Raw genomic sequence first — 12,866 nt, forward strand, 5'->3', positions numbered from 1 at the left:
ACTTACTGACCAACATCAAACAGAAGCAACTGTTAAGTCTGAGATGTACCCTTGTTGTCAGGAAACCTTCTAGGTGTATTATAAATAAAGACTTCCTATGATTATTCCCACTACCATACAAAAATATAAAAGTAATTGTTCAACATCTGGTTGCTTTTCATATAAGGATCCAAAGAATTTATTCCTGAAGTGACCAGTAATCCACCAGTAACAAGCCCAGTCCTAAATACACATCCCAAAGAAAATTTTTGCTTAAGGACCCACCGTGCAATCAAGCAACCAAACTTCCACATTACACCAGAATTGAGTCACTTAGAAATAACTGCTCTAGTCTTCAATAGTCCACTATATATTGAGTTGTAATCCGTTAAGTGTCTTCTGTGTGATGCTGCAGAAAAATGTAAAAGGCAAAAAAATAATCGTAGTCTATGGCCTGGCAGAAATAAGCCATTATACAGCCTAAATATCAATTAGAATAAACAGTGTTTTGATTTTTATTTCACAACACCTGATGTTTTTCTGCCCAGGCATCAGTCATACTGCAGACATTTGCTTTACAGTGGATGATTGTAACTAAATCCACCTCATTTAATCATTCCAATAAATCTGCATCTCAGTAGAAACCACTAAATGAGATGTTAATAGCACACTAAATATACCTGTTAGACAGACTGTACATGTAAAATATGAAAGTACAGTGAACAGTATTTGCACTTGATTAAGTGCTAGACTTCTGTTCATTCTCCATGACAAAGCTACATGAGAAAGATTAGCAAACACACCTCGTCCACGTTTCTGAAGAATTGCTCCTGTTTAGCATCTGAATATGTTCAAGGCCACTTCTATCTTTCTGATAGTATATTAGGATGCCTGTGGGCAGAATTTATGTTTTAAAACAAACATCTGAAACAAAATAACAAGAGCTAGGACAAAGCTTGGATACTACATCTAAATCTCCTTTTACAAAAGCAAACAATTAATTGCAGCAAAACCTGGACGGCAATTTGCACATTGTTCCTGGTAAAAATATGATGGCTGGGGGTTTATTTTAGGAATTTAATCCCAAATGCTATCAATTATTTTAAGAAACCTTATGATGCTTCCTTGGTTGTTTTGTTTGGCTTCAGTCTGTGGTACATGGCACGAGCTCTGCAATAAACTCTGCTAAGCTGTAGGACTGTACATCCCACAGCAAGTGTTCTCTGCCTCCCCTCTCACTGAGGCAGAGGACACTGTGGGGCACAAACTCTTTCATGTTCTAAACAAATGGCACATATTACTTCAACATGTCACTTCCACAGCATGTGGTGCAAGGCTGCCAAGCAGAACTGGAACTAGAACTTACCAAGACAAAAAGCAGAGAAAGACATTTTCCCCCAATATATTTTCCAGCCACCCAGATTCAAGCTCTGTCAAGATTACACACAGAAACACTGCAACATAAAACAGACCAAGAGCCTCTAAGGTCTAAAAATGGTATTTATATCTGTATTCACTACCCCTGGTTCTTCAGCCGAAGCCATGACAATGAGTTTTACTCATTTTATAGATGACAGTGTTTAATGTTCACACACACTATCTGTCTGTGGGTGATGGGTTATTCATAAACCTGGTTGTCCTAGGAAACTGAAACTTCTTTCCTCTAACTACTGCCACTAAACATTGATTTTCCATGAGGTCCATCCTGACAGGCACACTTCAAGCACCAAGTAACCACCATTTGCCCACCACAACTTTTTTTAACTAGATCACTCAGTTGCTAAACCAATTTTTATCACCTTTCCCCTCCACCTGAAGTGCAGCCTTAATGCTGCACTATTACATCCTATCCTGAAGTTTAGTGAAATTGCTCCAATTGTTCTTATTCTACCCTCACCTATGAATTCCATAATTCATTTAGAGAACTCAAGTAAAAGGGCATGAACATGTCTTCCACTACTCACCTATAACATTTTCTATGTCACAAATCACTCTTACTTCTTTTCATTTTTTTTCCAAAGTTTCCTTCATAGAAAAGAGCAATTTAACAAATCTGTGGATTCAGAATCTCTCTCTATTCAAGTAGTTATACCTCTGTCCTCTGCTTTCAATGCTGTAATTTCTTCCAGAATGGATGTCTCTGGTTTACTTACCATTTTCTGAAGAAATCCTGATATATAATCTACCCACTTCTGGGTCCATTGTTCTGTCCTGTTTGCTGATGGTGATGGCACAGTGTTGTCCTGCCTTATCATTTCAGCTCACCTCAGCTGCATTCTGCTGTCATCTATTACCCAAATTTCAGTGTCTGCCTGAGATGCTAAAGTTTGCTTCCTACAGTGAAATTCAGAGTATCCACAGGAAATCTTATTTGACACTAGTTTATTGTCTCACTGCCTATATATACATAACTATGTGTTTGTAAAGTTTTTATTGCATTCGTCTCCACTTCTTTCCATTTTTTGTGCCACTTAAACTATGGCAATATCTCTTTTAATGCTGAAGTGCCTTCAAGTCCTGGTCTGAGCCCTTTCTGCACCACCCTCCTCCGTGACCATTCCACATCTTTGACACAATTCAGTCTTTAATTGCATAGCCCAGTGTACTACATTTACAGTAATGCAATTCCTTATGCACAAGATCTTTTGCTAGTCAAGATGTGTGACAGCCTGATTATACAGGGGTTTGGGGTTTTATTAATATTCTATTTTCTCTTCAATGTCTGGATTTTGTTTGATTATTTTTCATAAATTCCCAGCAATCATTATAGTCACATTCATATTATTTCTGTTCCTTTTTATTTCTCCATGCTTTTCACAAAAATTGCAAACAACACAAATTCCTGCCACAGTAACTGAGTTGTATTTGCCAGTAGTCCACAATACAATTTAATTCAACTACATATGTTTTCTTTTCTAAAACAAAAATGACAGTATCCTGTTGGGTTTTTTGCAAAGACTATCAATGTGTTACTAAAGCCAAAGAGGATCATTACTCTGACTTTACTTTTTGTAACACTGCTAAAATAGATTGCTGAAGTGGAATGCAGAAGCACGCACAAAGCCAGTCTTTCTCTCTCACCATAAAATCATGTTTTTATCTGTTTATGGTTTTGCTGAACAATATTAATAAGATTTCCTACTGAACCACAGAGATGTATTATTTCAGCAGTAGTTGGAGCTACCGTTCTGTGTGTGTACACATCTATAACATGCAAACATTTATAAAGCACTTGCAGATGTCTCAAGGAGAATAGAAACATCTTATCTTCAGATGGTATTACAGCAAACATATCACCTTGACTTTTATCTGTGTTTTTGCAATCTGTATTGCCTGAAGATAAAGCCCTAAAATACAACAAGCCAACAGCAGTTTGTAGTTGTCCTGACATGTTCACACCTCTTTCCTTGTGCCAGCCCCAGCATTTGTGCAAGGAAATGCTGTGGCAGGCAACTGATGACATATCACTGTTGAACTTGGTTAAAAAAAAAAAAAAAAAAAAAACAGGTAAAAGTGGTGTTTCTGCTATCATGGGCAAAATGAGAATATTTCTTCAATTAGCATCCAAACTTGTGAAAACCTCATGCAACCACAGAACCACTGGCTCAGAAAATCAAACCAGTACTTTATATTGTGTGTTTTATAATTTACTAAAATGCAGATGACTCTAATATTAGCTTGTTAGCAGTAATGACTACTCCATGCAGTGCTGGATTAGTCCTGTCCTTAGTGACATCAACAACTGTTAGACTGCAAACCCCTTTCTATAATCTCCAGCCGTCCTTCCAATTTATGCTTCCTAGTCAGTATATAAGAACATATTTCCCTGTATTTTCATGCATATCTATCTCAAAAAGGCAACTGTATCTACACCTGCATGTGAAATTCAACACATGCTAAAATATACATAAACACACAATATACAATATTTCTATATATGAAAATATGTATTGTAGTAGCTCAGGTTTCAATAGAACTTTTAGAGTGAAAACATTATTGCATTTCTCTAGTGACATTTCATTACTACAACATTACTAGATTAATAAATATGCAATAGGAGTTTCACTTTGAGTTTCTGGTACATTAAAGGTATGCAAATGAAGAAAACCTGTGTGAAAACATAGATTTTGTTAACTAATCCAAACATCCCAGTTTCAAAGAAATGCAATTAATATAATTAATATAATAATAATAATAATAATGTCAGGCTGTTCAGTACTCAGACTTCTCTGAAATGCAAGTTGTCTGCACTGCAACTCATATTTACTGTAATCAAAGACCAAAAATATACTGCAGTGAGTTTTACCCCGGTATCACCTGTTGGTCTTCAATACAGACAGGCCAAGGTTTAACTTGCCCAACACTTCCAGTACATTTTTCTATTATTTATTCAATCCTTAACAAATAATTTTAGTTTTAAGTGCAGAGACACTCTGGTACTGGTGGAAAGTACCCAGATAAAAGTCACATCAAAACCAATCTGATGGTTTCTAATTCAGTAGCTGACAGGACAATCTTGATGAAGGACTTCAGCTTGAATCAGGAATGGCATCAAAGCTCACTGTTCTTTGAGGAATTGTTTGGCCAATTAACAAAAATCTGAAATATTAATATTCAACCCGCTGCGCCCCAAATTGTAGGGAACGATTTATCCAGTACACTCCTTGGTCTCAATTGTTGTCATTTCCAAAAAAAAAAAAAAAAACCCTAAAATGTAGTTTTCTATTACTGTAATTCTGCTCAGGAAATACAAACATGCAGAAAATACAAAAGATAGCTTTTCATGAGACAAATATAATTCATAAATGCATGAGTTAAAACTCAGTACTACTTCAAGAGAGAGCCCTCACAAATCTAACCCTCCTTTGTACTTATATGAGATATTTGCTTCTCTTTCTCTACCAAAAGAAAAACAAAACCAATCCTAAATAAATGACATGCCATAAATTAATACTTCACAGAAATCATGGCTGGTTATCATTATTTCTTGTTACAAAACTGATAAATCTTCAAAATACACATTTAAAGATTTATATGTTAAAAAAGTTATGATTCTGATGCAAGTAGTCAAATAACCACCACATGATGCTAAAATACAATTATCCTAATTTAAAATGTATCTCATTAAAATGTAAAATCAAAGGTGACATAGCACATACCATCCACATTTTATAAAACATGAACACCACTCAAAAGCTGAATTACACTAGCTCAACTGACAGTATTCAGTGCAGCAAATATAAAGTTCTTTTCTCCTTGCATTCCAAAAATATTTCCTTCTTCCTAAGAAGTCGTGCACAAATCAATTTCCATCGTTGGAAATTGCCATTTGCCAGAAGATGTCTTAAAACAAATCACAGCAAAATCCAGGCATCTTGAGTTACCAGAGTGCAGCTGACTGCCAGCAAATATTACTGGAGCCTGACAAGTTTCTGGTGCCTCTACAAGAAGAGACTTACCTCGGCAGATGGTCCCGTTGCCCACGTACCCAGGTTTGCAGGTGCAGCTGTGTCCCCTGATGGTGTTAGTGCAGATTGCATTCTCATCACAGTTGTGCTGCCCGCTGCCACACTCATCATGCTCTAATTGGGGAGGGGGAAAAGGGAGGGAAAAAAAAAACCAACAAGATTCAGCGAGCTTTTCAGTGAGCTTATGTGGCATTTGAAAACCAAGTGGGATAACCAGAATGCTGCAATGGCTGCGTGCTGGGGGCTTGGCATGTGAGTCAGCTATGGGCTTTCTTCAGTTCAGAAACCCCGTATGTGCATGGCAACAGCAGATTATTTAAATTCAAAAACAGGAAAAAAAATTGGTGAGGAGGCAAACTATGGCTGCGACAAAAAGCTATGAAGAAGATTATCAGGGAAACACATCTTGCTGTGAAGATTAACCTTTACATCACTGTCCATCACCAACAGTAATGATCATAAACACAAGCTAAGTAACATCAGAGGGGCCCTACCAGCCTGCCCTTTAACTACACGGTTCAGTTGTCACAACTGTTTGCTCTAGCTCATGTTGAACTGACTCCTTCTCTAACAGCACATAGTAACAGTTCACATTTTTAGAGCACCAATCCTACCAGAGCCTCAAAGAGGCTCCCAGATGAACAAGCCATATCTTGCTCTCATCCAGCAACTCCCACTGCTGTCCTGAGCCAAATTTGCCACAGCTCCTGCACTTCACTCTCCTGCTACCTTTTTGTTCTTGTAAAACACTGGTTAGAGGTGACGAGCTACCTGACCCCAAAGCTTTCCGCTTCTTCCCACAATTACAAGGAGCTTCCCTCATATAGGACTGCACAAAAAAAAAGCCTGAATATTTTACACTTCTGCACTGGTGCCTTTACAATTTTTTTTCATTGGAATCAAAAGAATGCAATCGATTTTCTTAAAACCACACAACAGGTAACTGACATAATAAAATAAATAAATCAGAATTTGGAACACTTCTTTGTAGCCCTCATTTATGCAACTGCAATCATCAGGCTGATATCCATATGCTGAGAGGTAAAAGCTATGCTTTCCTGGAATTAGGATCTGCTTAAGCTTTTCACCAGTGCATCAGAGTGTTCAAAGGAGTACAGACTAAGTCTAGCCTTCTATAGATCACAGAGAAGCAGTGTCTGCAAAGCATAAGCAAAACACTCGTTTCTGCAGACTAAGCTAAGCCCTTTGGAAGAGTCTCTCCATGGAGAACAGCAGCACCACAGGCTTTGACAGGCTACAATTAACCTCTGCAATGCTCTTACTCTGCCACAGCACAGAACAACAGCCAATTTCTAGATAATTCAAGACACATGTAAAACCTGAATGGTGAATTCTGAGGAATCCACTAAACCAAGCACTTCTGGAACACTGTTGATAACTATTTGCAGAACATATATCCAACATGTTTTTCATTTCTCAAATACATTTGACAGCAAAATGATACAGATTGCAACTATTTCCTCTTAAATACCATCAAAGCAATATATCAGCCTCTCTTTGCTTTTAGCAAGAAACACACACACAGTCTCATATGTGCCTGGCTTCAGCTGATAAACTCAGGCTTGAATTTATACTTGTTAGTTTATGTTGGTCCCTAGCTCTGCTTAGTAATTCACTTCAGCTTCTTGAAGGGCTGCCTGTTCTCTCCTTCATCTTTAAGGAAACTGTACCACAGGCTGATTCTTTGCTGCTTTGGTCCCATGGTGCTCAGGCTCCTGAGTTAGACACAAAAAGTATCAAAATATCCTCCAAGGAGGTGTTTTACAGCAGCTGAAGCTGAATTACGCTTTCTTTTAAAAGAAACACCCTCTCCGTAATCTCCCCCTCCTCTTCCTACTTTTAATTGTCATTAGCTTTCCCTTGAATACTTTTGTTGGTATTCAAACTATACTGAGAATGCCTCTGTGATGGGCCCATGTGTGGACACAAGTACTTTCCTACTCGAACAATTGCCAAAGTTAGTCTATTACCTTCTCAGCACTTCAAGTATAAATAAAGCTTTCCCAGTGCTACCAGATGTGTTTTGCCAAAATACACAGGAGAGGATAAGTCTGCTGCGTTGTTCTCAGACTCTGACAATGTAAATCACTATTTAGCATTTCTGCAGATGTGCAGATGCTGGAAATTATCAAAAGATTTAGCACTGACAGACCAGCTACCCCACAATAATATTTTGTAAACAGAGGTCAGTTTTTTCAAAGCTGATATAATTTAAAGAGTCAGCAACAAATCTGAACATGGGAACCTGGCCTCCATGAGACATCCCGATGCTGCTAGCACAAGGAGGACTCAGGGAACCTCATCCCAAGATATCTTAGTAGCAATATGGCTGCAATGAGGGGAACTTTAAATGAAGTTTTCCCTGGTGTAGGGATGTCTATAGTTGATGTTGCTATAGGCCTAATAAGAATGAGAAAGCATTGATTTCCTGCCAAGGTACAAAACTCTTTTCATCCAGATGAAAAATCTTTGAGAATACCTCAGTAGTAAGTTTTCCTGGGTTTTATGTGCCCTCACAGGAGCTCATCCTTTGGAACATTTGTGTGTTCACAATGGGAAGGGAGCGTGGAAAGTGGGCTCATGCTCGGTTTAAACTCAAAGGAGATTGGGACTTATTTGCAAAGAACTGATTTCACACGCACATTGCTTTCCAAAAATCCCCATTCAAGCACATCAGACAGAGTCTGCTTCTGCTTTAATGCGATGGTAAATACTGACTAGACAGCAACAAAATTGGCAGAGAAGGGCCCTTGCACAGCAAGTGAAAGGAGTAACAAACAGCATCATTCCAAAGCACCAAAGAGGGCAGAGCTAAGACAGAAAGCCAAACTTGTCTTATTCTGACTATTTCCCTTATAGCTGGGAGTGAGAAGCACAAGAAAGAGACTCGAGCAAACAAAAACAAAAGTAACATTTAGTCTTTTATCCACACATATATGTATATGTAAACAAATGAACTGCCATGCTCAGGACTGAAACTGTCACCATTAAGTCTGACTGAAGTCATCCATCTGATTTCCATTTGTTATATAATATACACAAAATGAGCTCATGATCAAAGATGAAAAGAACAGGCTTGCTGAGGACAGAATTCCTTAACCCAACTCTCATTCACCTGAATTATTAACCTTTATTTCAAGAACAGCTACCAGTGTTGATGAACAGTTACAACAGCACCATTCTTTCCTTACAGACAAGTTAATTTGTTTATGAAATCTCTGAGAACTGCCTTCAAACCAGCATTTATGTTACTCAGCACTGTTGTTGCATCTATTTCATGTTTTATGGTAAAGCCACAAGATCAGGTAGTTTATTCAGCCTTTCCCCCCACCAGCTCCCATAAAACAATGATAATCCAAGATTCTTCTTTTCCCGTAGCATTTATCATTCTTCTGAAATCCTCAAATACTGAAGATTTCACAAAAAATTAAAGGATATCAAGCTTCTATTGCCAAAAAAAAAAAAAAAAAAGGAAGAATCAAATGTCCACTGCTAATTTCCTTTCTACTTTATTTATTCTTCCTGCAAGCAGAGATGAGGGATGGAAGGATACATCATCTCTGATGCTTCAGCTCTCCTGGCCCTATTTCCTACCCACCAAGCTACTGCTAAGGCCAGAAAAATACACATTTAAACTTCATGTTTTCTTTCGGGATGAAAACTGCCTAAAATTTTCAAAAGCTTTCATGAGCTTTTACAAAATGTTCGAGAGGATCTTCTGCAAATTTTCCAAGTGCACACCCAGGTCAGGCCATCTTGTGTGTGAAGTTTGTTCTTTCTTCATCCTTCACCTGAGAATGGCCACCTGCCTCCATTAGTAAGAAATTAATCATCCTTTTACAAAAACACACCTTCATCACCCATACTGTCTGATTCTACACATCACCTTAAAAGTCCACACCAACAGTATCACGGGTCTGATGTTTATACGTGGGCAGTTTTACACAGCACATGCACAGTTGTAGAAGGCAAGTGTTATGGTTAACTCCACTTTGTTCAGAAGCAGCCTAATGAAAGTTGATCTTGACAGTGACAGAATTAATGTCAATACTACATGGCCTTAGAGAGGTAACAATTGCATAAAAAGTGAAGTTAATTCACCACAAAAAGAGTTTCAAGTAGCTGGTTTCAATAGCACATCCTGTTGTAAGCCCCAGTGCAGAAAACCTGCCTGCCCCAAAACACAGACTGGTCTGAGCACGCTGAGACCAGAGCACACACAGCACATCCCCAGTGACAGTACAGTGGGAAAACAACCATTTCCCCTGGAAGACATGAGCACATGAAATGAGTCAGAAATTGCTGCAATAAGCACAATGACCAGGCTGCCAAAACAGCTGTGACCACTCAGTGTCCCCTTGCCTGTGCCTCAGGACAGGGACCCCAAACCAGCAGAGAGCCCAGCACACCAACATCTACCATACTGTGTAAAAAACAACAAATAGGGAACACCTGAGGCAGTAACACAAGTGCCAAAAGAAGACTTGCTGTGAAAGGTCAAGGCTCTCTTACAGCTGTATCAGCTCCACCTTCAGCAGCAGCAGATCATTCAACCACACCACCTTTCAGTTGTGAAAACACCTGCTTCAATTTTAACTAAGCTTTCAGCTGTCTTCAAAACACAAGTATCTATTTAAGGCTAAGGAAGTTAACACAGACCAGGCTGCAGCAGATCCTGTACACCTCAAACGAGGTGTATTCCAGTTGCTGATGGCTGATCACTTCAGTGTGATGTATAAATTGAAATATTCAAAGGACAAAAGAAGTCAGCAACTTTCATGTGCACATATTTCTGTCAAATCTTTTTTGCCATAACTTTTCCAGACTAATCTCTGTGAAGGAATCACAAAAATATTTTGTTATGTGGTACTTCAAAAATACCTTCTGTTCTGGGCTAAACTTAACTGGAAAATGCAGGAGGAAAAGCACTGGGACCAGAAGGAAAGGTGCCAGACAAAGATTTTGCCTGCCCGAGGTAATGCATTCTGCATAAAGCCACCCACATGACACTGCAAAACTGTTTGTAAGCAAAAACAACCACCCAAAAATAATTCAGAATACATGCAAGGTACAAAAAGGGTTTGTCGTGTATTTATGAAAGCAAATTCATACATATCTAAACATATATATAAACAATTACAGGAAAATGCAAATTTTCTCCTTTCATATATACATGAAATGTATTGTTTGTGAAACATTCTAGGAAGCTCTGACAATTAACATCAGAAGCATCAGTCAAAAAATAACAGTTCTATACTTTTGAAGTTGTGATTATTATAAATAAATACCCACATTCTTACAAAAGAGATCTTTTCAATAAAATAATTTTCTATTCATTATTTTAGGGGAATATCACTTTTGCTTATATTCTGTTTGTATATTTTTTTAAAATGCATCTTCCAGAAGTATTACAGAATTTATAGGATGTCTCTACTTTCCCATGTTGAAAGACACAACACTGTTAAGACTTACTGGATTTGTTTGGGTTATAAAGGCAGGATCTAGACAACTTTAGCTTTCTCTCACTCTTTATTTTTTTCTGTGCATGTGTGGAATAACTCTAGCTTTTGTATTGTTCGTACTTTGTCTAAAATATTTAACTGAAAATTAGAACCCTACCTGGAAATCATACAGCAAAAAACACATAGTGAAGCTAAGAACTTTTTGGTCAATAGTTATAAAATCAGGATAGCTTTCCCTTGTGCAAAAACACATAAAGGATTTCAAACATATAATTTCTACAAGGTACACTTAACACAGGATTTATTTTTAAGCAAGAATGCCGAGATTTTTATCTTCATTTTTTTTAAATAAAGATTCTCTTCAATAAAAGACAGACACTGGGATGGAATTACAGGAGACATTCCATTGTATGGTCTTTGACTATAGCTACTTTCACTTCTTATTACAAGAAAAGGCCCCAATTTAAACTTGCTTACAAGATGGAAACAATTTTCTTATTGTAAGGATTCTCTTTCATTACTTCCTCAAAGCCTTCATACTTCAATAATAAAACATTCACCGTTGGAAGAACACACTGTGCACAGATTCTGACTATCTATTTATTCATATTTTTTTTAGAAAAGAAATCTAAGTTGCTCTCTAAATTGTTGAGATAACAGCCAGCTTGTGGGGTGCAGAACCACAAATGCAACAAACATTTCTATAGACCAAGAGACTTAGAGAGACAACTCACAGAACAGGAAGATCATCAGATGCCACCATTTTTTATTAATACAGATACCATTTGTATAGAGGGCATGGCCTAATGTAAAATTAATTATCTGGCAGCCATTAAGCAATGGTCTTTGAAAACTCAGAAAGGGAGAAAGCCATCTCTCCAAATGCTTCTAAAACGTCACAACCCTTTGTTGCATGTTATTAGCATTCAGATGTCTGTGTAATAACTAAGGCTTTAAAAATTATAGATTTTAAAATTGAATTTAGGAAGAATTGTGGACTTAGTGGAATCAGGATTTCAGCTCTTAAGAAGGTGTGATGAAACAAAGGGGATAGCTTTTAAACAGACTGAATAAAAGGAAACTTTATTCTGAACACACAGGTAGAATCACCCACAGAAAACCAGGGCAATTAGAAACAAGATGCATACATCAAACAAGAAATTACATTGCAGATAGATGGTAAGCTGGTGAATGATAATAGCTAATTGTGAATCCAGAAAACTCTTGAGGAAAAAAAAAAAAAACAACAAAATCAAATGTGGTTTTTATTTTTTACTCATGTGAACCAAAGAAACAATTTCATCTATACCCATTCCCAGCTTCACCATCCAAGCTCAACCCTGCCCATTTCCACAAGGAAATAGGAAAAAGAAACAGGCAGCAGAACAGAAAAGCCCCACTGCTTCCTTCTGCAACTCTAGCCCTATGAGCACTTAAACATACAAAATGCTGGCACAAGTATCCCATTTGCCATTTTTTTAATAAAGAATGTGTAATTTATGACACAACAAACATCTTCTGGTGTTAAACATGAAATTATTTAGACTACATTCTAAAAGAGTGAACACATTCTACTCTGGGGTAATTATGAAGAAATAGTGGGATTTAATTTGAATATAAAATTCCAAATGTGCCTGCAGTTGCCTCTTGGAATCAAACTCCTTCTGCAACCTGAAGGAGTTCTGTTCTACCACGTCCCCTCTTGCACTGAAGTTCTCCATGGGATCCCTTCAGTTTGTGAGATGGGCAAACCAGAAGCACACACAGGATTCAAAATGCCAGCACATCATGAATTTCTACAATACCTTAATAATATTTATCATCTTGTTCTCAGTGCCTTTCCCAAAGGATCTCACTATTCTGCTCAGCTTTGACCACAGCTGAGCTGCGAGCTGACATTTTCAGTATCTCTTCTCTGAATGGGAATAGCTAATTT

The 12,866-nt window shown here is 37.7% G+C and overlaps 1 protein-coding gene across 1 annotated transcript in view; it reads right to left on the minus strand.

Moving 5' to 3' along the window:
* NELL1 (neural EGFL like 1) overlaps positions 1-12,866 on the minus strand; it is a 274,747-nt gene that overhangs the window by 102,120 nt on the left and 159,761 nt on the right. The window contains exon 14 of the mRNA XM_062494129.1: positions 5,439-5,561. Coding sequence (XP_062350113.1) covers positions 5,439-5,561 — 123 coding nt within the window. The remainder of the gene's footprint in view (positions 1-5,438; positions 5,562-12,866) is intronic.

The sequence above is a fragment of the Cinclus cinclus genome, chromosome 6 (assembly GCF_963662255.1).
Source record: "Cinclus cinclus chromosome 6, bCinCin1.1, whole genome shotgun sequence".
Classification (NCBI taxonomy): Eukaryota; Metazoa; Chordata; class Aves; order Passeriformes; family Cinclidae; genus Cinclus; species Cinclus cinclus.